Genomic DNA, 26,065 nt, shown 5'->3' on the forward strand with positions numbered 1-26,065 from the left:
GTTCTTACCTTCCTGCCTCTGAACACCCACAGAAGCACCTACCCCACTGTGTGATTCCAAAAATTAAAGCCTGCGTCTGGCCCTCAATTCAGGGGCCAGGGCTGTGGCAAGCATTCCGACACATTCATCTTCATACTGTGACTATGGGCATCTGCTTCACCTGCTCTGTGCTTCAGTTTACTTTAATATTAAATATGAATACTCGTATTAGAAAAGTTAAAATGATAAAGTACTTCAAACAGTAAGGACTAGACATTAAAGTCCTTAGAAGTGTTATGGCCTTAATACAATTATTTGTTAAATACATATATATATATTTTGTTGTTGTTGTTTTTGTACTGGGGATCAAACTCAGGTCCTTGCACTTGCGAGGCAGGCAGCAGAACCACTGAGCTAAATGCCCAGCCCTAAATACATATATTTTAAAGACTGCTCATGGCCAGGGATTTAGCTCAGTGGTTTTCCTGCCTGCTGCACAAGCACAAGGACCCGAGTTCAATCCCCGGTACCAAAAAAAAAAACAAAACACTGCTCACCTTGGGTGAGGTGTGTACACAGGGAACTGAGCCAATAAGGCGATAAGTGATTCTAGGCCTGTAGAACGCCGCCACCCAGAGTCTCACCTACATGTGTCCCTGCTGCCCAACAACCCAGGGACCGAGATGCTATCCTTATTGTTCTATGATACATGCCATGCTGAAGGAATCTTGTATTAGTCCTTTATACAAAGCGCTAGGCCTCTGGAGGGTCATAAAAATGCTGTTTTTTGAGACAGGGTCTATCTAGTTCAGGCTAGCTTCAAACTCACAGCAATCCTCCTGCCTCAGCCTCCCAAGTGCTGGGATTATAGGCATGCATCACCACATCCAGTTTATAATGTTTTTTCTTTTTTTGTTTGTTTTTTGGTACCAGGGATCGAACTCGGGTCTTTGTGCTTGTGAGTTGGGCGGCAGAACCACTGAGCTAAATCCCCAGCCCTTATAATGTTTTTTAAAAGTTAGAAGACTAACACATGAAAGATAGGATGGTAGGAAGAACTCACATACAAACCCCAGGATTCCTCAGAGCAGAGAAGAGCTACATGGCACTCTACAGCGTTCCCACTGCCCGAGTGAGGACAGAGCACAGGTGGCCAAGGGACAAGTCTTATTACACTGCTTTCACAAGAACGGTCCAAGAGTTTATTAGACACCATTGAAAGATACAAAATGATGAATAATGATAACAATCATAGTCTATCAGCCAAGCGCTACATGGCACTGTGAAACTACTCTGTAGGCCATCTTTGTACTCTCAGCTTCTAATAGGCTGCTGGAAGAAAAGAAGGCCCTCAAATCAAGACTCTTAACACAAAGGGATTCCAGACACTGGCTCAGAAAGCCTTGGTGCTCTTACCAATGTGTGGGAGGGTGGGGCAAACTTCTGCAGGACAATTGAGTAGGAGGGGAATAAATGCATAGGTGATGCCTGATGTCTCAGGTACTCTTGGGTCAGGAGCAGGACATGGAGAACAGAAGAGGATGAGCAACAGGGATTCGATAGCAGATCTCTCTTCTACTTCTTTCTGCCACCTCTCTCCTTGAGGGCCAGGTGGATGACAGCACCATTGGCCATGTTGTAGTAAGCCAGAGAGTTGGAATCCTTGATGAAGATGCCCTGGAAAACAGATGGTATGCCTCAGTACAGGGTGCCTGGCCTTGAGCACACCACTGCAGACTCTCAACCCTGAACCTGGCTGGGTTCACACTTTGAACTAAGCCAATACAGCAGCCTGAGGGAAGCTGGGATGGACTGGAAGGCTCTGACTCTTCCTAGATGTTTTCCTTCCTTCCCACCAACTGATGATCTTTTCCTTGGTCAATTGGGCTCAAAGCTCAATTTCCTAAGACAATGGCCCTAAAGAACTCCCGTGGGAGTGGGGATCTCAAATGACAAGACCTTCGGAGATCACCCCACCCAGCAGCCTCATTTTATAGAAATGAGGCTCAGAGTGCTGGTGTGTTCAAGCTCAAAGAGAATGCAGCACCCCTGTGGACCTGGCAGGTCTCAGGCTGGGCTGGCCCCACCACTGGGTCAGGAATCCACCAAGACATTCTCAAGTCTTATACCCCTAGTCATCAAGGCAAAGGGTTTTCCAGACCCCACACGAGAATGGACCTGCACGGTCAGGCTTGCCAGCCAGCATTACCACTTGTAGCATGGACTCAGATGGCCATGCCCAGGTCTCTCTCCATCCTGCTCTGGGAGACTTAGCTTCTGGGATGGCAGAGGTGCTGGGATCCAAGGAACCCAGGGATCCAAGGGGACCAGGAACACCCTGACTCACCTCATACTGTAGTTTCTGTTTCCCTGCAGGCATGCCTGTGGCTTCATGAATCTTTACCTTGATGACAGAGACCTGTGGGACCAAAGAGAGGTCATTCAACCCTTGCTAAGGCCACCCAGACGAAACTGTCCCCAACCCCTTGGCTCCCATGCACCTGATAGCACTTGGGGACAGCAGCCCGTACCTGGTCTGTGAGCGGGAGGGTGAAGACCAGCACCTGCCCATTCAGCTTCCATTCCGTCTTGTCCTGCATGTTGGGCACCTGTACTTTGATAGATACCGGACCCTGCAAAACAGGAGGTAGTCATTATCCCCGAGGACTCTGAGCCAAGATGGAACTATGACAGGGCTCGCACAGGCCTATCCATCTGGGCTTTTACTTTTTTTTTTGAGACAGGGGCTTGCTGTGTAGTTCAGGCTGGCCTCAAACTCATAGCAACTCTCCTGCCTCAGCCTCCCAAGTGCTGGGATTATAGGCACAAGCCACCAAGCCCAGCTATGGGCTCCTGGATTCTGACCCCCTGATTCATTACTGACACCATTTCCCTCCAACTTTTGTTGTTATTTTTTTGGTTTATTGAGACAGGGTCTCATTACGTAGTCCAGTCTTGCCTTAAACTTGTGACCCTCCTGCCTCAGCCTCCCCAGTGCTGGATTATAGGTGAGTGCCACCATCCCTGATTCCTATTGACACCATTTGTGACATTGTACAAATCATCTGCCCCTTTCAAGATTTCATTTCCTTTTCTTCCCTCTTCTCTTTTCTTAGATGAAGTCTCACTACATAGTCTGAGCTGGCCAAACTTGCAATTCTTCTGCCTCAGCCACCCAAGTACTGAGTGCCACCACACTCAGATCATTTCTCTTCTCTAAAGAGACTTTGCCTTGCCTTCGGGTGACTCTGGAGGCTAAGACCAGGCAGGTACATAAAAATGCTCTGGAAAAAAAAAGGGCTGGAGATTTAGCTCAGTGGTTCTGCCACCTGCCTTGCAAGCACAAGGTCCCGAGTTCAATCCCCAGTACCAATAAAAAAAAAAAAAAGAATTGGGATAAAAATGCTCTGTATCCTCCAGGAAGCACGAGGGCAAAGAACTGACCTGTGAGGTCAGAAGACCTGGGTTCTGGGTTCCCAACTCAGCTTCACAGCTGATTAGGTTTCTGAGCCTCAAGATCACTGCCTGTGAAACAGGGTTGACAACAACTACAACACAGTGCTGTTGTGAGCACCAAATGGAAAGATACTATAAAATGCTTAGCTTTATCCCCACACTTGAGGAAGTGCTCAAGTGATAGGAAATAGCACTAGAAGCAAAACCACACAGATTTGGTCAAATCCTTTCGGGGAGTGGGAGCTGGGCCTGTTTCTGACTCCTCACAGAAGCCTAATAGCATCCCTAGGTACCAGCCGGACCAAGGATCCCATTCTAACAGCCCCCTCAAGGTCCCACCCTAAGAGACAGTCTTCTGAGAGCTGGGTCATTTTACCTGTGCAGCTGGTCTCCCTGCTGGCCTCTACTGAGTTCACACCGGAAGACACCCACTACTCTCTGCTTCCCAGTTGCTGCCATGTTTCATGTGTGCTGAGAACCCCTCAGGAGGATTCCACGGCTAAGCTAGGCCCCAGAAGCTAAAACCCTAGGAACCAAACACTCCAGGCCACAGACAGCACTCTGAACCACAGACCTTGTTCCTGCGCAGGAACTCCTCCTCAGGCATGAGGCTGTCCTCTGTCTTCAGTTTCTTGGAAGCAGGCTCATCCTCCATGGGAGGTGGAGGGTGCACAGGGGGCATTGGAGCCGGAGCTGGGACAGGAGCCACAGGTGGGGCAGGCACAAAAGCTGCAAAGACATCAAAGAGCAGCCCCACGAGTTGGGGAGGGCCTAGGACTCAGGACTGGTGAGGTTTAGAGAGGGGAGATTGCAAAGGCTGCTCCACTCAAGTGTGAAGTGGCACTCCCTGCTGTGACTGGAAGCTACCAGGTACCCTGGCAGGGGGCCCTGGGAGGCTGCCCAGACTGGGCAGCAGAGGACTGGAGGAAGGACAGGATTAATGGACAGCGCAGGTACCAGCCGACGACAAGCACCTGTTAGGCCTCTTAGCCTATCTGGGCCCTGAACCCTGAGTACAGGCACCAGCTATCCCATTTCAGCCTCCCATCTTTCCCAGGAACTATGACTCTCAGCTCCCAGCTTGACAATCTTTCATGTGTATAGCCAGGGCTTTCCTCTGGGCTAGGCACCTACCTGGAACAGCTGCTACTAACATCGGCCACTGCTCTGTGGACCATGGTTAGTCTATAGTCCCTGACCCAAAGGCCTGGAAAGCGGTGCAAGAGACACTGACCTGTTGGTACAATCATGGGGGGTGGACGGGGTGCCATGATTGGAGGTGCAGAGGGAGGCATGGGCACCACATTGATCCTGGGTGCATGGATGATGGGTGGCATGGGAGCGATCACTGAACCCGGGGGCAACCGGACCACAGATGCCATTGGCGGGCGAGGCATGACAGGCACTGCAGACACAACTGTAGTACGGACAGGAGGCGGCATCTGTAGGAGAAAGAGATTCACAAACCTCAGGAAGCCAACTCAACTGCAAGGGCACACACAGCTGGCAACTGACCACCTGCAGCTTTGGGGTAGGGGGTAAATGGCCCTGACTCAACCCTCCTGGTGCTAAGACTGCAGCCTCCCATCAGATATATGACAGAAACTACACTGGTGGGAGGAATGGGGGAATCTTCCAGTTAGGAGTTGTGAATCAGATTCCACCAGTTGCTCATGGCATACACTGAAAGTCACTGAATAGGTTAACCCTGACCTCAGGTTCCTGGAGAGGTCAGCACGCCTCAGAGATCCTTTAGGCGCCATAACCTTTCTCTGATACAAATCTGCTTCTCTCATTTGCCTCTTGCCTCCCTCTGTGTAATTCTCTGCAGATGGAAGATCAAGCTAGAGATTTTCATTTAAAGGGTTCTTTCTGTTTCACTTAGCATTCAGGACCCAGTCTAAGGCATTATTGCCCTTCTAGGCCAATAGCACCTAACAGCAAGAGCCAAGCTTTAAAAAAAAGGCAGTCATAGGATGGCTGTTTGCTCACTGCAGGTGGCCGGGGCACCGACGTGATGGGTGGGGCCGAACTGGGGATGTTCGTGGCTGAAGATGGGGGTGGTGGCTGCTGGGGGATTTCATTGGGCTTGCTGGGGCCAATCTTCTCTTTAGTATCATCTTCTGGCACCAAGCCCTTGGCCTTGTGGATGGCCTCAATCTGCTCTTGGAGGGTGATGTTGGCTTGGGCAGCCTGCTGGGTTCGGGCCATGCTGCCTGAATGACCATCCCAGGTGACCTGCAAAGGAAAGCAAAGGCACAGTCTCTCAGAACTAAATCAAAGTGTGGAAGATGGTGGGCAGGGCTAGGATCCACTTGAGTCACACCTTTTCCTCTGGCTTCTGGATCTCCTCCTCACCGATCTTCTTACCGATGGCTGTTTCTTCCACACCAAAGATGTCAGTACGCCGCTCAGCCAACTGCTTCAAACTGCTCTCAATATCCAGACCTATACAGGGTCACAGAATGGAAGGAGAGAAAGGGAGGCTTAACCTACCTGGTGCCCTTCCAACAAGGCAACAGTTTTCCATGAGTGCAGGGTATGGCTGGACCCACGGGTCCACAAGGCTGGCTCTAAGCCTGGGGAAGGGTGCCTGACTGGCACTAAGCCTATGGACCCAGTGCTTGTCCAATCCCTCTGATTTATAAAAGGATAATGGACCAGAGATGATGACTGCAATGTGGACAGGGACATATGAGTAGCACTCAGCAGTCAGGACTAAAAGTCTGGTTCCCTGACCAGGTAGTCCCCTCCCTATCCCACTGCTTCCCAAAAAGTAGTAAGAGGATCAATGGGTCTCATTCAAGGAATAAGAGTACTCCTGCCATTAGTCTAACAGAAATGAGCGTTATTTCCAGCTGTGGCCAGATCTTGCTGGGATCTTGCCTGGGATGTCAACAGACATGTAATCTACATCAGGTGTGCTTATAAAGAATTCTTCCAGAGTCCTTCAAAAGTTTTCATTAACCTTAACTGTTACTTTTTGTTATCCGCATAAAGCAAATTGACTGTAACTTGATTTTTTTTTTTTTGGTACCAGGGATCAAACTCAGGACCTTGCACTTGCAAAGCAGGCGGTGGAACCACTGAGCTAACTCCCTGGCCCTTGACTGTAACTTGAACATTGCTGTGACCTCTCCAGGAATCCCCACCTCACCTGGTGCGTAAACCTCATCATCACTCTGTTTCTCTCGGATGGAGCGATCCCGCTGCTCCAGCCAGCGGGGGTCCAGAAGCCCAATTCGCATGTGTTCCTGCATTTTGCTGGCAGGAATCTTCTCCCCCGTAATGGGAGACACGAGATATTCATCTGGAGCAGGAGCCGGAGGCAGGGGCTTGGAAGCTAAAAGGATACAGATGTCAGAATGAGAATGGTGGGCAGCAGCTAAGGTTAAAAGAGAATGGTATTTCAAAGCTGGGCATGGTGGTGGCACATGCCTGTAATCCCAGCACTCAGGAGGCTGAGTCAGGATGATTACCAGGAGTTCAGGCCAGCCTGGGCTTAATAGTGAGTTCAGGCCAGCCTGAACTACCTGGCAAGGCCCTGTCTCAAAAAACAAAAGAAAATGGTGTTTCATCCACCCATCATTCATTGGAGACACACACATTTGCTGCCACTCTTGTATGTGGCATCAGGCACTGGAGAATAAGCCGTTTCCCATCACGAGGCCTGTAACAGAGGGGCTTACCAATGCCCTTATAAACTCTTAGAAATAGTGAAGTCTGAGAAACATGAGGACATGCAGGACTTTCCAGAGCAGCCCAAGGGCTGGGAAGTAGACCTTACCTTTAGGATCATAGTCCTTGCGGACAATGACTTGGTCTGGAGTTGGGGGCAGAGGTGGAGGCATGGGTGTCTCTGGGGGTGGGGGCACTTTCTGCCCTTCCTCTTCATCATCTGAACCCTGAAAAACAGAGCAGTGGCAGGACTTGGAGAGGTCATGAGAGGCCAGCTCCCTGAAGCTGAGCCTTGGCAGCCTTCAGAGTGGCAAGAAGCCTTGACCTCTGCCAGCCAGTGTCCATGTGCTAAGCCTTCTGGGCAGTGGACACCAGCCGGCAGCAGGCCAGGCTGCTTCCTCACAGCATGAATGGGATAGCTGGGGGCCCTGTTGCTAACACTCCTCCCAGGCATTTCCAGCAGCTGGCACCAGGCAGTCCCAAGAGGCCAAGGGCACTTAACATGCAGGGGAGGGGTGAAGGGGGGCGAGTCGGCACTCAATGGTAGCTGCTCAGGGAGAAATGCTGGGAGGGAGGAAAAAACTCAATTCCCACAGACACAGGGGCCCTTTCTTCTCAGGCTGCACACAAATTCTTTCTGAGGGAGAACAGATTGGCTCTGCAGACTCTGTGCCTACTTGGAGGGACTGGCTGGAAGGGGGTAGGGATATCTGAAAGGAAGAGTAGGCTACATTTAGAAAAGCTCTGGGAACTAGTCATCTTTTGGGCCTAAGAGCTCCAAAGGCATCAAGGCGTAGGGTAATGCAATTCCTTAACCACACTGGCACAGGGAGGTGGGAGCAAGGCCGCTGAGCCCAGGGAAAGGGCACAGAACAGGGTCAGCACAACCTTTATATCCTTATGTGTGAATGAATCTTTGTTGCAAGAGCTGGAAAGAGGCTATGAGCTGCCTGGGCTCGGGCAGCAGCACAGCCAGTCCAGCTTTGTTCAGGGGCCATGTCTCCTTCCTCTCCAGGGTTATAAGGGAGCTGGGCCTCTGGTTCAGTGGATAGCAGCATCCCAACATCCTAGGCTCCAGGGGCAAGGACAGCCCAAAGGCTGTACAGGAGCTTACCTCATCCATGTCCTGGACTTGGGTATCCTGGTCCAGCTGGGAAGGAGCTTCCTCTGACTTCTCCTGTTTCTCATCCTCCTCATCAGACTCGACCTCCATCTCAACCTCCTCACTCTCCCCAAACTTCTCATAGCGCTCCTGAATGAGGATTCGGGCACCCAGCTCCTCTGGCGTGGTGGGGGGAGGAAAGTTCCCTGGCAGGGATGAACCAAAGTCAAAGGGATCCTTATCAAAGGCCCATCTGTCTTCCCTGTCTGTTAAATTCTCCAAGGGCTGGAAATCTGATTTTCCTTCTGCGGAAGCCTATCTGGGGGCTGGCAAAATAGTTGTTGAATTTCATTTAATTTGGGACAAGTAGTAGAAGTGAAATTTCCTGGAAGCATAAAGGCAACAGACATTAATGGAGCCCTCTGAGATTCTGCTCCTGGGAATACTTGTATGAGGTCTCCTGGGATGGGTCACGGTTCCTGGCTCCCACCTGAGGCACTTTCCTCTGATTTACCTTGCTCATTAGGTTGGAAGTCCACTGTCTCCACCACCACAAAATCATGCCAGTCAATCTGAGCATAGGCCACCCGCTCCTTCTCCTTTTCCTCCTCCTCTTTCTTCCTCTCACGCTCCTGGAACTTGGCCCACTCCACTCGGTAACACACCTGCATGGATGGGAGACAACTGAGCTAAGAATCAAAAGCCTTCCTGCAGCCAGCACCAATATGCCTGCTCAGGATATGCCTTTCTGGATGGAGAAGAGACCCAGTGATGCTGAGAGCAAAGCTGGGAAACATGGAACCCAGATACAGACAATATCTTTGCTCTTTGTAACACTTTCTTCTTATCACTCCTGTGCCTACATCATAACAAGGTATAGGCTGAATATCCGTTATCTGAAATGTTTCCGATTTCAGAATACATATTTGCACATGCACGTTGAGGTATCTTCGGATGGGACCCATCTAAATGCAGAATCTACTCACATTTCATATACACTTTACATAGCCGGAAGGTAACTTTGTACAATATTTTTAGTGGACCTTTTCTTTTTCCAGTACGAAGAATTGAACCTAGAGCATTCTCAATGAGCTACATCTCAGCCCTTTTAATTTAGAGACAGGCTGGGCTCAAACTTGTGATCCTCTTGCCTGTTTTCCAGAATGCTGAGATTATAGAAATGCACCACTACACCTACCTTGCACTTATGTTTTGTTTTTTGGAGATAAAGAGTCTCACTATGTGGTTCAGGCTGCCCTCACACTTGTGGCAATTCTCATGCCTCAGGCTCCTCAGTGCTAAGATTACAGGTATGCATTATCTGCACCTGTGTTTTGACTTTGACCCAACACAAGAAGTCAGGTATGGAATTTCCATCTGTTGACATCATGTTGACGTCAGGTCAAGTTTTGGATTTTAAAGCATTTTGGATTTTCAGATTAGGGATACTTAACCTGTATTGCCTAAGGGACTGTTTCTAAACACAACACAAAATCCACATGATGGAACCTGCACTACTAGTAACTGGTTCAAAAACATTCTATTGTTTACCTGATCCAAAACTTCTCGAGGGTTTTCAGCTTCTTTCTTGAGCTTTGCAAATAAACCTTTGGGTGGAATCAAGATCTGAAACAAAAGAGTTAAAGCAACTGTCAGGGTACCATAGTATAAAGCAAAGAGTTGGCCTTGGTGAGCCTGAGAGATGGCACAGGAAATGGGATAGGATGGGATTCTGGGCCCAAATTCCAGCTGCACTTGGCATAACACTTTAACACTAAGAAAAAAAGGATCAGCAAGAAAGTATGAAAAGTATGCAAAACACTGACAGAAGGCAGTAAACAGGTTACCCAGAACAGTCAACACATGAGGCTTTCATGATACTGATCTGCTCCTACCCTGTTAAAAATGCCTCCCCTTGAGGGGAGTGGGAAAAATCTGTACAGGTACAAATTCCCTATGATGAATGTTATCATTATGTATATCTAAAACACACTAATCAATGTTTTGGTTAAAAAAAAAGCCTCCCCTCTCTACCCTATTTAGACTGCAGTCTATCTGCCCCATTCCCTGTATTTGCAATTTTCTGCTTTTTCTCTGTGATATCTATTACCATTAGACATCCATTAACATTGCACCTGCTTGTCTCCTCTGTGTTAGATCCCCAACTCCACAAGACAGGGACTGCTCTGTCTTCTATTCACCACTACAACTCCAGCACTCTGAATAAGTCTGACAATGTAGTTTCTGAGAAAAGGAATACTGTCTTTGTTCTAAAAAGCCAGCCATTCCAACTGCCCCAACCATATCTACTCTCACTCACAAAGAGGCTCCATCTCACCCTGACCCTCCTTATACCTCTAACCCTAGAATCTATCTGCTCAGAGTCTTCGATGGGTAGTCACCAGTGCATTCAAGTAAATGCCAACACTCAAATTCTAAGAACAAACAGGAAAGTGAGAAGAGAGATAGTTCTGAGGACCTTTCACCATGGAGGCAGTCCACAGAGGGAAATTAACCTAGCGTTCTTTTAAAATTGATAATGTATACTTACAGAAACTCTTTGACCTTCAATTATGGCTATTTTAGCTGCTCTGCTAACTTTTGGATTTGTTCATTTTCTAAATACACACATTTTTACAATTTGTTCTAATTATATACATGTATTCACAGTGAGAAATCAAAAGAAATCCTTGGGTCCTTTGAACTTAAAATATTCATGGTATTTTATCTAGATCAAGAACATATATGCAACCACCAAATCTGTCATAATTATACAGGTTCTGGACTGTGGCAGTATAGCCAAATAATTATGATCATAGTGTCTGCAAAAAAGTGCCAGTTCTGTACTTCCTGTGTGAACCTGGCCAAGTTAGTATTTCTGTGTCTTAATTTTCTGTAAAGTGAGCATAATAGGGGCTGCTAAAAAGGGGCAAATACCTCATGGGTCTTTGTAAGTACTAAACTAGGTAACAGTAGACAATTAACAAGGGCTTGCTTCCTTTTTAAGCCCTGTACTAAGCAAGTGAAAATGTCTATGTACCTAGAACCAGCTGGCACCACCTGGCCTTATCAAGCGGCAGTAAGTGACTAAGGGTAGTTTGAATGTTTCATTTTTCTTTAGAACAAGAGGTCTGTGTTGTTTTTAAAGAAATAACTAAGTAGAAATCAAGACTTTACATTAACTTGGGATTTGTAATATTTGCCCAGGGGCCAGAGAGAACTGGTATCCTCAGAGACAATGAGTGGACAGAGTGGTCATAGTGGTGAAATGCCTCCCTCCTAGTCCCCACCCCCAGCCTCCGGCCCTGGCTCTGCCCAGCACCTTAGTATACTGCTCCACTAGTTTCGTAAAATAGTTGAAGAGGCTGTGTTGTGGGCGGAGAAAGTCAAACTGGTAGTTGCGTTGCTCTTTCTGCATCAGCTGGGTTAGAAACTGACGCCCGTTCCTGGCCACAAACTGAGCTGTCAGCTTCACCACATCCAGGTCAAAGGCTGAGATGGAGGGAGGGTCAGCGATGAACTCAAACTCAGGTGGGGGCTCTTTGGGCACGATGGTCTCTTGGATCACCTGTGCTTGGACCTAAGATGCAGAAGGAGTGTGAGGCAAGAGGCACGGAAGTGGACCGGCTTGCTGAGAGAGAGGCAACACCTCCCTGCAGAATGGCCATGGACTTCAATGCTCTATTAATTGTGTAAGAGCACTTGGCACTTGGTGCCACAGAATCTGAAATCATAAAGGATCAGCTTCTTCGCCAATTGTGGCTTCAATCCCATGAATGGCTTTGTGTGAGATCTGTGCCCATCTGTATCTCTGCTTCTGCCTTGAAATCAAGAGCCAAAAGTGTGTGGCAGAGACAGAAACCCAGCCTATTAAATCCTATGCAAGGAGGTAAAAAATGCAATAGGGCCTACATATGTGCAGAGAATCACACTGTACAAAGTACTTCTATGACCTCCACCTGAACCATGAGGTAGACAGGTATTATAAATCCTTTTTACTGATGAGCAAACTGAGGTACCCTGAGGCCCTGGGAATATTAAGTTGCAACAGAAGGTCTTAGAACAGACCCCCACCTGTACTTCCTACTGTAAGATAAGCAGTTGTCTCTTCCATCACATTTGGAAGTACAGCAAAATGAAAGGACAGACCAGGTCTACATGGAACAAAATGTGTTGGTCATTCTTGTCCTCATTCACACCTTAAGCCTAGTAAAGGCAGGGTAGTACTAAGGCAGACCAGACAGAAGGGAAGGGATAGTACAAAGAGGGGCCCAGGCCACAGCCCCTCCTTCAGCTCAGCCAGGCAGGAGATCTTTCGCATATCATGGCACTGCTGTCATGTCATGGTCAAGGCCCTGGATAAGTTTTCAATTAGCAATAATCACGCCTCGGATAAACCTCATTGGCTACGATACTGCCACTGCACAAAGCTGGCCCTGGATAAATCATACTTCTACAAGCTTCAGATTTGTCATCTTTATTGAATGGTCCTTCTGCTGGCTTCCCCACGAAGACTCCAGAAGTCAATAAAGAAGAGAGCAGGCTGGGGCTGTAGCTGGGCAGCAGAGCACTTGCCTAGCACATATTAAGGTCCTGGGTTCAATTCCCCAGCAGTGCAAAACAAAACAAAACAAAAAACCCAGAACAGAGCACAGAGCTTGACAAGCAATTCTCAGGAAATGCCAACTCTCATCAGTACCTCACTGTCTGAGCCTTAGTGTTTGCCTCTGTAAGAAGGGGAGAACACCCTCACTTCTCTCCCTGGGTGGTTGAAGGTATAGGCCACAAAATCAATTATATTCCCCCTCCCTGTTGTGGCCTAGGGATAGGTGCTGGGCTCCAAACCTTCTGAGGCAGCTGCTGCTGGGTGGCTTGCTGCTGCTGCTGCATGACCTTGGGGATGGCAGCTGAGGGCTCCTGAGCCTTTCCCTCCTTGAACTCGCTGACCTTGTGGCGGTAGTAGGCATGGTAAGGGTCATTGGGGTTCAGGAAGTTGAACTTAGGGTTGTTGATCTCATTCTGTCGTATCCTAGCTTCAAATTCAGGCCCATTTCTGGAAGAAGGGAAAAACACAAGAATTAAACCCACAGCCCTTGTGACTGACTGCTCAGATCTAGAACATTACCCATTTCAGCCCCGTTCTTGGAACCAACCACTGTGCACAAAAGCCCACCCCTCATGACAGACTTCCTTGAGCCTCCATGCACCAGGAGTCAGTGCTATCTGCCTCTCTGGGCCTGGCCCAAGCGACTTCTACCACAGGGCCTCCTTGACCTCTGCCATTCCTTGGCTCTTCTGCCAGCTCTGCCATCTTTCACAATCACCCGGGCTACTGTTCTTTTAATAAGACTTACTTTTATTTTTGGTACCGGGGATTGAACTCGGGTCCTTGAGCTTGCGCAGCAGGTGGAGAAACCAGAGCTAAATCTTCGGCCCAAAACTTACTTTTTAAAAATATATTTTGGGCCGGGGATTTAGCTCAGTGGTTCTGCCGCCTGTCTTGCAAGCGCAAGGACCTGAGTTCGATCCCTAGTACCCCCCCCATATATATATACATATATATATATATACACACACACACATGTATGTATACATTTTAAAAGGTATATATTACTTCAAAGTAACTAGTATGCCTTTATTAACAAAAGGTTAAGTAAAGCTGTTTAGCTCAGTTTGCTTAGATTAGTTCTCTTAGCTAAAAGGGGTGATAACACTAGAAAAATGTTAAAGATATACAGTATTAACACTAAACTGAGTTTTTGTCCTCTGGGTAATATGGACTGGGAAAAAAAAATATGTACTGGGGGGGAATGACATGAAAATTTAGGTGATTTTAATTTAATGCCTTGTCCAAGCACTGCCTACAATCACCTAATTTACTGCTGGGAGGCCCACAGAGGAAACACTGCTGCATAGGGACCATGTTCAGGTCCCTATGGCTTATACCAGGTATATAGCACTGGCTGAGCGAAGGTGGGAGGTAGGGAGACAAGACACCCACTGCTTTCTCTACCTGGGATTGTTCTCCAGATAGGTCCAAAGTCCCCAGCTGGTATGCCTTCAAAACCTGAAGGTAATGAAAAATGTCCCTGGTATGATGTTTAGGGAACTATGACTTTTAGAGTCCCGATGATATTAATTCAAGGAACCACACTTACATATAACACATGTGTCAGTCAGAAAGCATATGAAACTTAAAAGATGCAAGACATTTGAGTTTCATGTTCATACTGACTGACTTAGATCCAGAACAAGTTAACAAAGTACTCTCTACTTTGATTTCTCCATGTGTAAAATGTTAGTATCACCTTTCCTTTGAACCTTAAGTATTATTGAGGAGACCAAATTAAGGAGATGCCAAAGTTTTATTTTTTTATTCATTCATTTATTTATTTTTTGATGTATTTTTGCTAAATCACTCAGGCTGGCCTTGAACTCATGATCCCCCTGCCTCAGCCTCCCAACTGCTAGGATTACAGGTACCAACATGTCCAACTTCGAAGTCTTTTTTTTTTTTTTTTTGGTACCGGGGATCGAACTCGGGTCTTTGTCCTTGCGGGGCAGGCGGAGGAACCACTGAGCTAAATCCCCTGCTCTGCAAAGTCTTTTTTAATCATGCAGTGGCCCGCAAATACATAGGGCTGTTGCCATGAAAAGGCAGTTCCACAAACATTTAAAACGGGTATTAGGAGATATCTGTGAGGCTTCCATTGCTCCTCTGGCCAGAACCCTGCACTCAGAGGTGCCCAGAATACACCAAGAACAGCTCCAGCAGCTGGTGCCAGCCGAATCACTCCACTTCCCTCAGATTTGCATAGCCCTGACACTGTCAGTGAAAAGAGGGCAGAAGACAGGATGCAGGCAACTCTGTATCCCAGATTAGCCACCACATGTGCCATGCTAATGGTCATCAACATCCAGGCTAGCCCCTCAGGGCCAATCCTGGCCACACTCTATGGTGTGACTAATACCATGTCTCAATTTGACAATGCACTAGTCCAACTGGAACCTTGGGACTTTTTTTTGTTTGTTTTGTTTTTTCTTGAGACAGGATCTCACTATGTAGTTCAGGCTCACCTCAAACTCACTGTGTAGTCCAGGCTGGCCTCGAACTCATGGCAATCTTCCTGACTCAGCCTCCTGAGTGCTGTGATTACAAGTGTGTGCCACCATGCCTGGCTAGAACCTCATGTTTCGAGAAGCATTTTTTCACCTCCTTACATAATGCACCACATGAGAGTGGTGAATGCACACTTAAATTCTGCTAAACTAGGTTACCATGACCGGCAAACTGAGGACTGCTACAAAAGGGGGCTCTGGTTGTTTCCCAAGCCATAACCTCACCACATCTGGGAACAATCAGAAAGATACACAATGAGAAGGCAGGCATGTTTGTTCCAAGTTATTCTGTTGCTTTAAGTTAGCTTAGTGTTAATTTTAGAATTCCTCTAGCATAAGGAATAGATTTCAGTAGAAAAAGATGTGATTGTGACTCAACTCAGCTGGTGGGACTTTTTAAGGGTATTTTCCACTTCAGCTTTTTGACAGAAAAAAGCAGAGAAGGAAGGACTCAACATAGAGACAAAAAGCTCCTTTTGGAAAGCCACACCCAGTTGCAGATGTCTATTGCCTATTGCAAAACACATGTGTCCCAAACGAACCAGAGTCGAGTCTCGAATGGTGGCTTTCCCTCACAGTGAAAGAATGGCCTGTCCTGGGCCGGGGATTTAGCTCAGTGGTTCCACTGCCTGCCTCACAAGCACTAGCCCGAGTTCGATCCCCAGTACCAAAAAAAAAAAAAGAATGGCCTGTCTCTTCACACAACATAGAGGAAAGCAAGCTTACAAGTTTTAAAGCTATAAAAGCCAATTAAAAAAAAAAATCCATCTAGTCACATATGTAATTTTTTTTTAAAGAAAGTGAGGCAGGGCTGGGGATTTAGCTCAGTGGTTTCGCTGCCTGCTGCACAAATGGCAAGGACCCAAGTTCAATCCCTGGTACCAAAAAAAAGAAGAAGAAAAAAAAAAAAGAAAGTGACGCAGATAAATTTTTTTCTCTGTGGTAGCAGGGGATGGGACAAAACTATTGGAAAGCAACTTGGAAAAGAGTCCCCTTCAGTTTCACTTACCAAATGGAAACACTGGGAACAATCTTAAAGGAAAATACTGACAGCTAAGTCAGGGAAGACCTGTCATCTGGCTACATCTCAAAAGAATGCACAGCATGAGGAAGACCAAGAGCAATGAGAAGTGCTTACAATACAGTGCAGAAGGGCTGGGGATTTAGCTCAGTGGTTCCAGCGCCTGCCTCGCAAGCAAAAGGTGCTGAGTTTGATCCCCAGTACCAAAAGAACCCACCAAACATATAGTCCAGAAGACAAAAGCAAGATATGGAAGTATCTCTGCTAGTATTATAAGGATCCAAAAGAGGATGCCAAGGTCCAGAAGAAAACAGGAAAAAGTAAAAACAGCTGATAGAAACTAATCTGATAGACTGTAGCGATTTTTCACACAACATCCGTTTTCCTATTTGTTTTAAAAATATCAGTGAGCCAAGGATTTAGCTCAGTGGTTCCACTGCCTGCCTCCCAAGCGCAAGGTCCTGAGTTTGATCCCCTGTACCAAAAAAAAAAAAAAAAAAAAAAATCAGTGAGGGCCAGGGATTTAGCTCAGTGGTGCTGCACCTGCCTTGCAAGCATAAGGTCCTGAGTTCAATCCCTGGTACCAAAAGAATAAATTAATTAAAAATAAAAACGTCAGTGGAAAAGGACAAGGTATGAAGCTTATGTTTATCTTAAAACATAACACCTGCTGCTCTAAATTTGATATGGCCTAATAATGTTCATCAAGCACAAGCAGCTTTTAACTAAATAACCAGGTTAATCAAAGCCCTTTAAATGTGATTAGATGAATCTTAACAGAGCAGACACAGTGAAACAGATCAACCAGAAAAATCTCTTTACGTTTCATTTTACTAGGAGGTTGGGAGAGGAAGGAACATCTATTAAATGATGCAAGGTGCTGGAGATGCTGCCTCAGGGGTGTGACTATCAAGGCATGACTGCTGGATAGCACATGACCTAGCGGAAGGCAGCAATCTACTCAGGGCTAGGTACTGCTTTCATGTAGGAAGGAGCTGTCCATTCCTCAAGAGAAGCCAGAAATCCAGACTTATTGTAAAATCTTTTTTTTTTTTTTTTTTTGGTATCAGGGATTGAACTCAGGACCTTTGCTTGCGAGACAGGCTCTGGAACCACTGAGCTAAAATCCCTGGCCCAAATCTCCTCATTTTTAAATAGGGACAACTAGCTTGAGGTTTAAAAAATACGGTGAGGAGAGGGTAGGTGGGAAGGACCTCCACATCCCAAGGTGAGGCTCTCATGCCCACCCCCACCCTGGCCCCACCAGGTCAGCCCGCCCCAGCCGTGATCAAGGCAATCCTCATCTTCAACAACCACAGCAAGCCGCACGCAGCTCTGCAAGTTCTACCAGCCCTACAGTGAAGATTCACAACAACAAATCATCAGGGAGACTTTCCATTTGGTATCTAAGAGAGAAGAAAATGTTTGTAATTTCCTACAAGGAGGATTATTAATTGGAGGACCTGACAACAAACTGATTTATAGACATTATGCAACACTATATCTTGTTTTCTGTGTGGAATCTTCAGAAAGTGAACTTGGTATTTTAGATTTAATTCAAGTGTTCGTGGGAACATTAGACAAATCTTTTATTTATTTATTTATTTATTTATTTTTAGAATTTGGTAAAAGTTTACTTAGTAGGTGTCATAATCAAACTATTGTTTCATTAAATGCTGGTGTTTTTCAGAAGAATTTTCCAAAAAGTATAATATTCTAAATTAAAATTAGTATAGCTTATTGTTGACACAGTGTGATCAAGACTTCTGATCTTGAGGTGTTGGATTATCCTAGTGATTTTCTCATGATTTTTGATTTGCTTTAAGTGTGTTAATGTTCACCAGATGTACACCAAATTAAATTGATAATGCAATTTCTGGCATCACTCGCTTTTTATCCAGAGCAAAACAACTTGGTTCTGTACTTAGTTCAAATCCTATTCATTTACAGAGGCAAAGATGGCTTTGCAAAATTTAATATGTATTCAAGCAGCTACCAAAATTAATTTCTTGGACTATTAGGTTGTCTCTTTTCTATTTCTGGTGCAGTCATTGTGGGAGCAACTATGTTCTGAGTCTTACAGGTCTCTCTGTTGCTTAGCTTGCTCTCCCCACTGGTTCTCTTCCCTGTCTCCCACTGTCTCACAGCATTTTCTTTTTTCTCTTTTGCTCAGTTCCTTGTAGTCTTTAGTTGTGGAAGGGGGATCTCAGACAAATATTTTTAAAATGTCTGTGAACTAATTTTCCATGTGGACAAGGTTCACAATATTCTTGCAGAAATGGTGATGGGGGGATGGTACTGGAGACCAACATGAATGAAATTTTTTTTTTTTTGGGTACCAGAGATCGAACTGGGGACCTTGTGCTTGCGAGGCAGGGGGTGGAACCACTGAGCTAAATCCCCAGCCCCAACATGAATGAAATTGTTACACAAATTGATGCACAAAATAAACTGGAGAAATCTGAGGCTGGCATAGCAGGAGCTCCAGCCTGTGCTCTATCAGCTGTAAAGAATATGAATCTTCCTGAGATCCCAAGGAATATTAACATTGGCGACATCAGTATAAAAGTGCCAAACTTGCCCTCTTTTAAATAAAATACAAAACAGGCCACTCCCAGGTAAAATCGAGGGGGAAAAGTCATCTAAGTTTACCATACAGTCGTTTACCAAAAATAGAGGAGAGTCTTAACTTTTGCTCTTGTATTTAAGTCAAGGTACTGTACAGATGTTGTGTAAAATCAGTATGAAAGTTCGATGTTGCTTTTCTTGCTCAGTGATTTTAAAGAAATTGTATAGTTCCAGTGTGATTTTTTTTTTTTTCCTTTTCTAAACTGCATTCCTATGCCCACCTAAGGCATGCCTCTATGTACTGGCTATTACAGTATTTTGATGTACTTTTTTTTTTTTGGTACTGGGGATCAAACTCCGGACCTTTTGCTTTCGAGGCAGGCGGTAGAACCACTGAGCTAAATCTCTGGCCCAAATCTGTTTGTCTGGTTTTGTTGTTGTTTTTCCAGGTACCAAGGATCGAACTCAGTACCCTGCGCTTGCCAGGCAGACCTGGCACCACTTGAGCTGCATCCCCGGCCTATTACACTATTTTGAAAGTGAGGCGTTTCTTTAATTATGTACAACCCAAAACGTTGGTGTTTTGTATGGATCACAAGTGCAGCAGTCCTTAATTCTTTTGTTTTTAATCCTTGATTTTTTCTGGTGTTTGTCACAATCGTTAAAGAACCAAGTATGTATTGCATGAAAACATTACGACCTTTTCCTCTTAGTTTAAATAAATTCAAAGGTAACTGGATTTCTAAAGCACCTTTCTGTTTGCCTGATATCTACTTTGGCAATAATTTTTTTTTCTTGGTACCAGGGATCAAACTCGGGTCCTTGCGCTTACGAGGCGGCAGGCAGCGGAACTACTGAGCTAAATCCCTGGCCCAGCAATAATTTTTTTTACTACCCTCTGACTCAAAAAAGTAAATAAAGGTATATTTTATCACTGTTAAAAAAAAATACGGGGCCGGGGATTTAGCTCAGTGGTTCCGCCACCTGCCTTGCAAGCGCAAGGACCCGAGTTCGATCCCTGGTACCAAAAAAAAAACACGGTGAGGACAAATACCTATAATAATGATGGTGAACCTTTTAGAGCTCTCAATGATATAAACAGCCCACTGCAGCACACATGGCATAGGTTCACCACCACTAATCTATAGGCTGGATATGGTCTGCTGGATGCTCTAAACCAGGGGATATGTTCATCTTTGGAGTCAAGTAGCCCTCAAGAAGATTCTATCTAAGGATGTGTGAGCGTGTATAAAGACAACAGGGAGAGGCTTGAGGAACACTGACCAACTGCTACCCCATCCAGGAAGAAAGCTAACACTTCCATGACGTGACTGAACTACACTCAATTCTATCTGTTTATGCCTGCCTCAGGATAACCTCATGACAAGGTAGCATTTTACTCAACTTCACAGATGGGTCCTTTGAAAGGGGGTCCTTGCACAATGAGAATGATCAACTTCCTTTTATCTTCCTTAGGCCAGCAGTTCAGACACAGACAAATACATTGTCCACTGTCCAGGCATTTCCTCAAACCTGATCTGGAGGCAGAGGCTCCTGGTGTCTGTGGGACTGGGTGACACTCTTCACTTTGGCCACTGCTATACTGTTTTGAGGATACCAATTCTGTCTGGTGCCTATTTCACTGCCAATTTCACTGCTGTGGTTTTGGATGAACTGAGCTCTTCATGCTACAATCTACCTCGACCCACCATGAAGAAGTTACTATGTTACCTGGCCACAAAGCTAGCAGTCTTGTCAACGATGTTTCTGACCTCTGGCGGAGGGTAAATAATCCCCACCACTGGTTTGGAGGGGGTAGAATCCTCCTTTGAAGATGCTTCTTCTTCAGTTGGCTGTGAAAACAAGAAAAGGAAGTAAGGTTTTGAAGTCCTTGGTTTGGGGCAGGATCTCCATGAAACTCCTCCAGGATATTGCTGAGAACAGCCCTTGTTCCAGACTTCCTCAGGTTAGAACCCTGAACTTCCAAGATGTAGGGAAAAGGGCAACCTGCCTGCCTCTTGCCTACATCAGATTATCTCAGTGGGAGCAGAAATCTGCATTTTTACCAAGTACCCACATAATTCAGATGTAGGGGGGGCTCTGGGTACATTTTAAAAAAATCACATTCCAGAATCTAGAATGTTTGTAACCCTGTGCCCACCCCACAATATTTAATCATTGTTTGCTGAATAAAGAAATGAGAAGGCTGAGAGGTGTAGTCAGATGGTAGGGTATGTGCTCAGCATGTACAAAGCTCTGGGTTCAAAAAAATGGAAATTCCTTGTTGGCAGCTCCTTCTACCTTGAATGCCCTTTCCCTCTTTGTCCACTCCACATTTTTAAAATTTATATATTAATTGGTACATTTTAGGTATACGTTTACATTTATCATTGGGTGCTTATACCTGTACATGATGTATCTTGGTTCTTATTTCTTCCCCCATTACCTGTGCGCCCTTCAACCCCACCACCCTTCCCCATTTACATACGTTGTTTCCATTTTTTTTTCTTTCTCCTAATTTTTCCTTTCCCTTCTTCCCTTTCCCCTTCCCCTCCCACCACCCCTACAACTTTGGACCTTTTCCTATCTCAAATTATCGATTACTCGTTTTAATCATTTTCATCCTTATTTACACTTTCAGTTTCTCACACTAGAGAAACTATTCAGTTTTTACACGTGTGTCCTATTTATTTCACTTAAGAGTATGGCCTCAATATGCATCCATTTAGCCATAAATGTCTCTAGTTTCTCATTCTCTATGGCTGAGTTGTACTCCATTTTATAAAAAAACCCCACATTTTCTTTATCCAGTTTCCAACTGATGGGCACTTGGGCTGTTTCCAAGCTTTAGCTATTACAAACTGTGCTGCTATAAACATGGGTGCACATATATCACTGTGGTATGATTCTTTTTTTTTTTTTTTAGGTACCGGGGATCGAACTCAGGTCCTTGCGCTTGCACAGCAGGCAGCGAAACCACTGAGTTAAATACCCGGCCCCAGTGGTATGATTCTTTTAATTCTTTGGGGAAGATAACCAGCAGGGGAATAGCTGGGTCAAATGGGACCTCTAGCCCTAGTTCTTTGAAGTATCTCCATACTGATTTCCACAGTGGTTGCACCAGTCTGCACTCCCACCAACAATGGAGAAGGGTTCCTTTCTCCCCGCACCCTAGCCAGCATTTGTTATTGGTTGATTTCTTGATAGCAGCCATTCTTTGTGGGGTGAGGTGGAATCTCAGGTTGTTTTCATCTGCATCTCTCGAATGACCAGTGATGTTGAACATTTTTTTCATATATTTATTTGCTGTTTTTACTTCTTTGTCTGAGAAATGTCTGTTCATTTCAGATGACCATTTTTGAATTAGGTCTTTGAATTTGGGGGGGGTCTGATTTTTTTCAATTCTTTATATATTCTAGAGAGTAGACCTTTGTCTGAGGTACAGCTGCTAGAAATTTCTTCCCATATTGTAGGTTGTCTCTTAGCTGTTGGTAGTTTCTCTTGCAGTGCAGAAGCTTTTTAATACGATGAGATCCCAGTTGTTGATTCTTTGTGCTAGTTCCCGTGCTGCTGAGGTTTTGTTCTTAAAGTCTTTTCCTATGCCAATGTCATTGAGAGTTCTACCTAACTTATCTTCCAGCAAGTTTATTGTTTCTGTCTTGATATTTAGCTCTTTAATCCACTTGGATCTTAGTTTAGTCCACGGTGATAGGTATGGGTCTACTTTTAATCTTTGGCAGGTTGAAATCCAGTTTTTCCAACACCATTTATTGAACAGGCTATCTTTTCTCCAATGAGGGTGGTTGGCTCCTTTGTCAAAGATGAGGTGGCTGAGTATGTCTGGAGTTGTTTCTGTATCTTCTAATCTATTCCACTGATCTTCGGGTCTGTTTCTTTGCCAGTACCATGCTGTTTTTATCACAGTAGCTTTGTAGTATAGTTTCAAGTTGAGGATTGTGATACCCCCAGCCATGTCTCTGTTGCCTAGAATTGCTTTTGCTATTCTAGGTTTCTTCTGCTTCCAAATGAATTTTTGCATTGTTTTCTCTAGTTCTGGGAAGTATATTGTTGGAATTTCAATCAATATTGCATTAAATCTATATAGTAGTTTTGGAAGTATGGCCATTTTCACTATATTGATTCTTCCTACCCAGGAACAAAGGATATCTTTCCATTTTATATATCCTCTTCAATCTCCTTCTTCAGAGTGCTGTAGTTTTCAGTGTAGAGGTCTTTGCTTCCTTTGTTAGGTTGATTCCTAGATATTTCATTTTTTTACATGGTATTGTAAAAGGAATTATTTCCTGAATTTCTCTCTCAATGGGTCTGCTATTCGCATATAAGAAGGCTATTGTTTTTTGCCATTCCACAGTCTTAACCACTATTCAGTGCACAAATGTCTTGTGAAACTCCACTGGAATATCCAATTGTCTCATAACATTCCATACTCTTCCAGTGCTAGATGCTAGCAATTTGAACCCAAGGCCCCATGTATGCTAGGCAAGTACTCTACCACTGAGCTACAACCCTAGTCTTAATCAAACAAATATACAAACAAAAAAACTGTTTTCAGGGCCAGGGCTTTAGCTCAGTGGTGCTGCCGCCTGCCTCGCAAGCACAAGGTCCCGAGTTTGATCCCCAGTACCAAAAACAAAATGTTTTGAGATAGGATCTTGCTAAGTTGCCCAGGCTCACCTGAAATCTGTGATTCTCCCATCTTAGCCTTCTAAGTAGCTGGGATTACAGGTTCGTGCTACCATGCCCAACAAGTAGTTCCCATATTCTTAACCCAGTTTTTTCCCTTACCAAAGGGTCAAGTGTCTCAGAAAAACAAAGCTTCTTCCCTGCCCTAATGTTGTGTTGTACTCCTGCCTTCTCCCTTTCTTTTCTCTGGTAGCTGAACACCCTGAGTTCCCACTTCCTCACCTTCATGTGGTCCCCACTCACCCCAAGTGCTCTTGCTAAACTCAAAATGACTGCCTAGAGTCAGCAACAGCTGTCATCTTAGCATGAGGTGACCACTCCCTTACAAAACTGTCAACTCCTAAGCCTCATTCTCACCTGTCTTTCCTTCTTGCTCACCATTCCTTCTTCCTATTTACCTCCTGCCCTAAAATGTTAGAGAACTCCAAAACTCTGTTCACAGTATCCACTTGGTTCTCAGGAACTCACAACCATGCCCTTCAATTCCCTTACCATCTCTAAGCTAAACAATCCAGCCCAAATCAGTGTCCCAGATCACTCCTGAACTTTAGATCCAGTGGACTCTTGAGCACTTCCATCTCTAACCTCATGAATGACTTCCCACTCACATAGGCCAGAATCTGCGGCCCTCCTCATTCAATGATAACAATATTTATTAAGCACAAAGTAGGGCCAGATACTTTTCTGTTTTGTTTTGTAGACAGGGTCTGGCTATGTAGTTTAGGTTGGCCTTGAATTCACTATGTGGAACAGGTTGGCCTGAAACTTATGGCCATCCTGCCTTGGCCTCTAGAGTGCTGGGATTATGAGCAAATTGCTGGGATTATGGGATTACAGGAGTGCACCACCATGTCCAGCCCAGGCACTTTTCTAAGCACTTTAAATTTATTAACTCTTACAACTCTTATGAAAGCCTATGAGGTAATGACTCTTGTTACCCCCAAATTATAGAAGAATTTAACTGACAGAATCAGGATTCCTACACATCTGGCTGACGACCCTGAGTCACTGACCATTTTGTGACAAGCACTTGCCCATCCTCTTTGCCCTATCCAGACCTGGCCCTCTGCATCTTTTGAATAGTGCCTGGTCTTCCATCCTAGCAACTCTCCACATCACTTCCTGCCCACCTAATTTCTCAAACGCAAATGTCATTATCTAAAAAAGCTTCCATTCCTCCCACTGTCTACAAATTCAAATTTTATAATTTAGTCTGCCACCATTCTCCCAATCCTTCAACTGCACTTGGTTATTTATTCATCACCAGAGAGAGCATGATCTCTTGCCTTGTTTCTGTACTGATTATTTAAAATTATCTGTTTATTTTCCCCTGGTGACTAGGAAAATGCCAGGCACAAACAGGCACTTAACCATTTGTGGAAAGGGCATAGGCCACTTCTATCATGTTCCTTGCTGTATTGTCATATTCTTTTCAGTATTCTGAATTCAAAACAGTGACCACCATATAGTATGTGCTCAATAAATGTTAAATGAATAAAGAATGCCATTTCCCTCACCCAGTTACTCTTCTGAAGAACTATTCATCCTGCTAAAAGCAATTTACCTCTCAGGTCTGTGGGTTTCTCTTAACTTGATCATTAGGTTACCATCTCCTTACTACTCTTATGGCTCATACCACACCGTATTGCAGTTATTTATGCATATTTCCCCTTATCTGGTTGAGAGTTAGGATCTGACTGGCACTCTATCACTTACTGTGGTCTAGACAATATAAACATTTGTGAGTATTCCCGCTTGCCTCTCTTCTTACTAGTCTAGGAGCTCTCCTATGGTGGGGGATTGTGCCTCATTCATTTTGATAAGATGGACACTGGCACGATGTCTGGATTTGGGTAAACACCAGGGCTGGGACTGCAGGGAAAAGACTGGGGCAGCGGGCGCAAGAGCTTGGATCAATGCTTCTCACATTTTAACGAATCACCTTGGGATCTTGTTAAAATGCAGATTCCTACTTAGATCTAGGGTGGACTCTACACATCTAAAACCTCCCAGGGTGATACCCTGGTTGCTCGACCTGTGACTACTTAGAACCACTGTTCAGCTGGCTTGCCCGGCTACCATAGGACGCGCGCTGCCTCCTGGGACTTGTAGTTCCTCCTAGGACTTCAGAGCAGCAGGACATTACCGAAGGACTCAGCGCCCGCGACGGAGGGGAGGGCCCAGGCCTAAGAAAAGGCTGCCCGTCGAGGTGCGGGAGACGCGGTACCTGTTTGGGCTCGGTGATCACCGGCGGCGGCGGAGGCACCGCCTGCACGGGTCCGGCCGGCATGACTGCGACGCTTAGGGCTGCCAGCCCGCCTCAGTGTAGACGACCGCTGCTGCGTGAAGAGACACCTCGCCAAAGGTCAGACGAGCTCTCAAGATGGCAGCCGCCGAGTGAAACCTTGCAGCGGAGGCAAGACCGACGAACTTCCGGT

At 45.5% G+C, this 26,065-nt stretch overlaps 1 protein-coding gene and 1 pseudogene across 2 annotated transcripts; both read right to left on the bottom strand.

The window, feature by feature from the left end:
- Positions 1–1,158: 1,158 nt before the first annotated feature.
- Sf3a1 (splicing factor 3a subunit 1) lies at positions 1,159–26,037 on the bottom strand. Of its 2 annotated transcripts, XM_004843440.4 has the most exons (16): positions 25,855–26,037; positions 20,655–20,776; positions 13,061–13,268; positions 11,538–11,795; positions 9,767–9,841; positions 8,730–8,880; positions 8,228–8,421; positions 7,223–7,340; positions 6,593–6,778; positions 5,762–5,883; positions 5,428–5,673; positions 4,670–4,877; positions 4,010–4,164; positions 2,511–2,612; positions 2,327–2,398; positions 1,159–1,656 (listed from the first exon to the last, which is right to left on the bottom strand). In XM_004843440.4, the coding sequence occupies exons 1-16, from the start codon at positions 25,915–25,917 to the stop codon at positions 1,555–1,557; spliced, it is 2,382 nt and encodes a 793-aa protein (XP_004843497.1). In that variant the 5' UTR covers positions 25,918–26,037; the 3' UTR covers positions 1,159–1,554. The 2 variants fall into 2 exon arrangements, with proteins under 2 accessions (XP_004843497.1, XP_087054337.1); XM_087198211.1 differs by lacking the exon at positions 11,538–11,795.
- Positions 12,570–12,647, bottom strand: LOC147821955 (U4 spliceosomal RNA; annotated as a pseudogene).
- Positions 26,038–26,065: the final 28 nt, after the last annotated feature.

The sequence above is a fragment of the Heterocephalus glaber genome, unplaced genomic scaffold (genome assembly GCF_053883595.1).
Source record: "Heterocephalus glaber isolate CG9 unplaced genomic scaffold, H.glaber_assembly_v1.0 deba00001687, whole genome shotgun sequence".
Taxonomy (NCBI): Eukaryota; Metazoa; Chordata; class Mammalia; order Rodentia; family Bathyergidae; genus Heterocephalus; species Heterocephalus glaber.

Excerpts from the sequence above, each read along its gene's own strand:
- Sf3a1 (XM_004843440.4), bottom strand. The coding sequence starts at position 25,917 with ATGCCGGCCGGACCCGTGCAGGCGGTGCCTCCGCCGCCGCCGGTGATC. Across the intron at positions 8,881-9,766 it reads CTCGAGAAGTTTTGGATCAG|GTGTGTTACCGAGTGGAGTG; the intron begins GTAAACAATAGA and ends CCATCCATGCAG. Across the intron at positions 4,878-5,427 it reads CGGTGCCCCGGCCACCTGCA|ATGCCGCCTCCTGTCCGTAC; the intron begins GTGAGCAAACAG and ends TTTCTCCTACAG.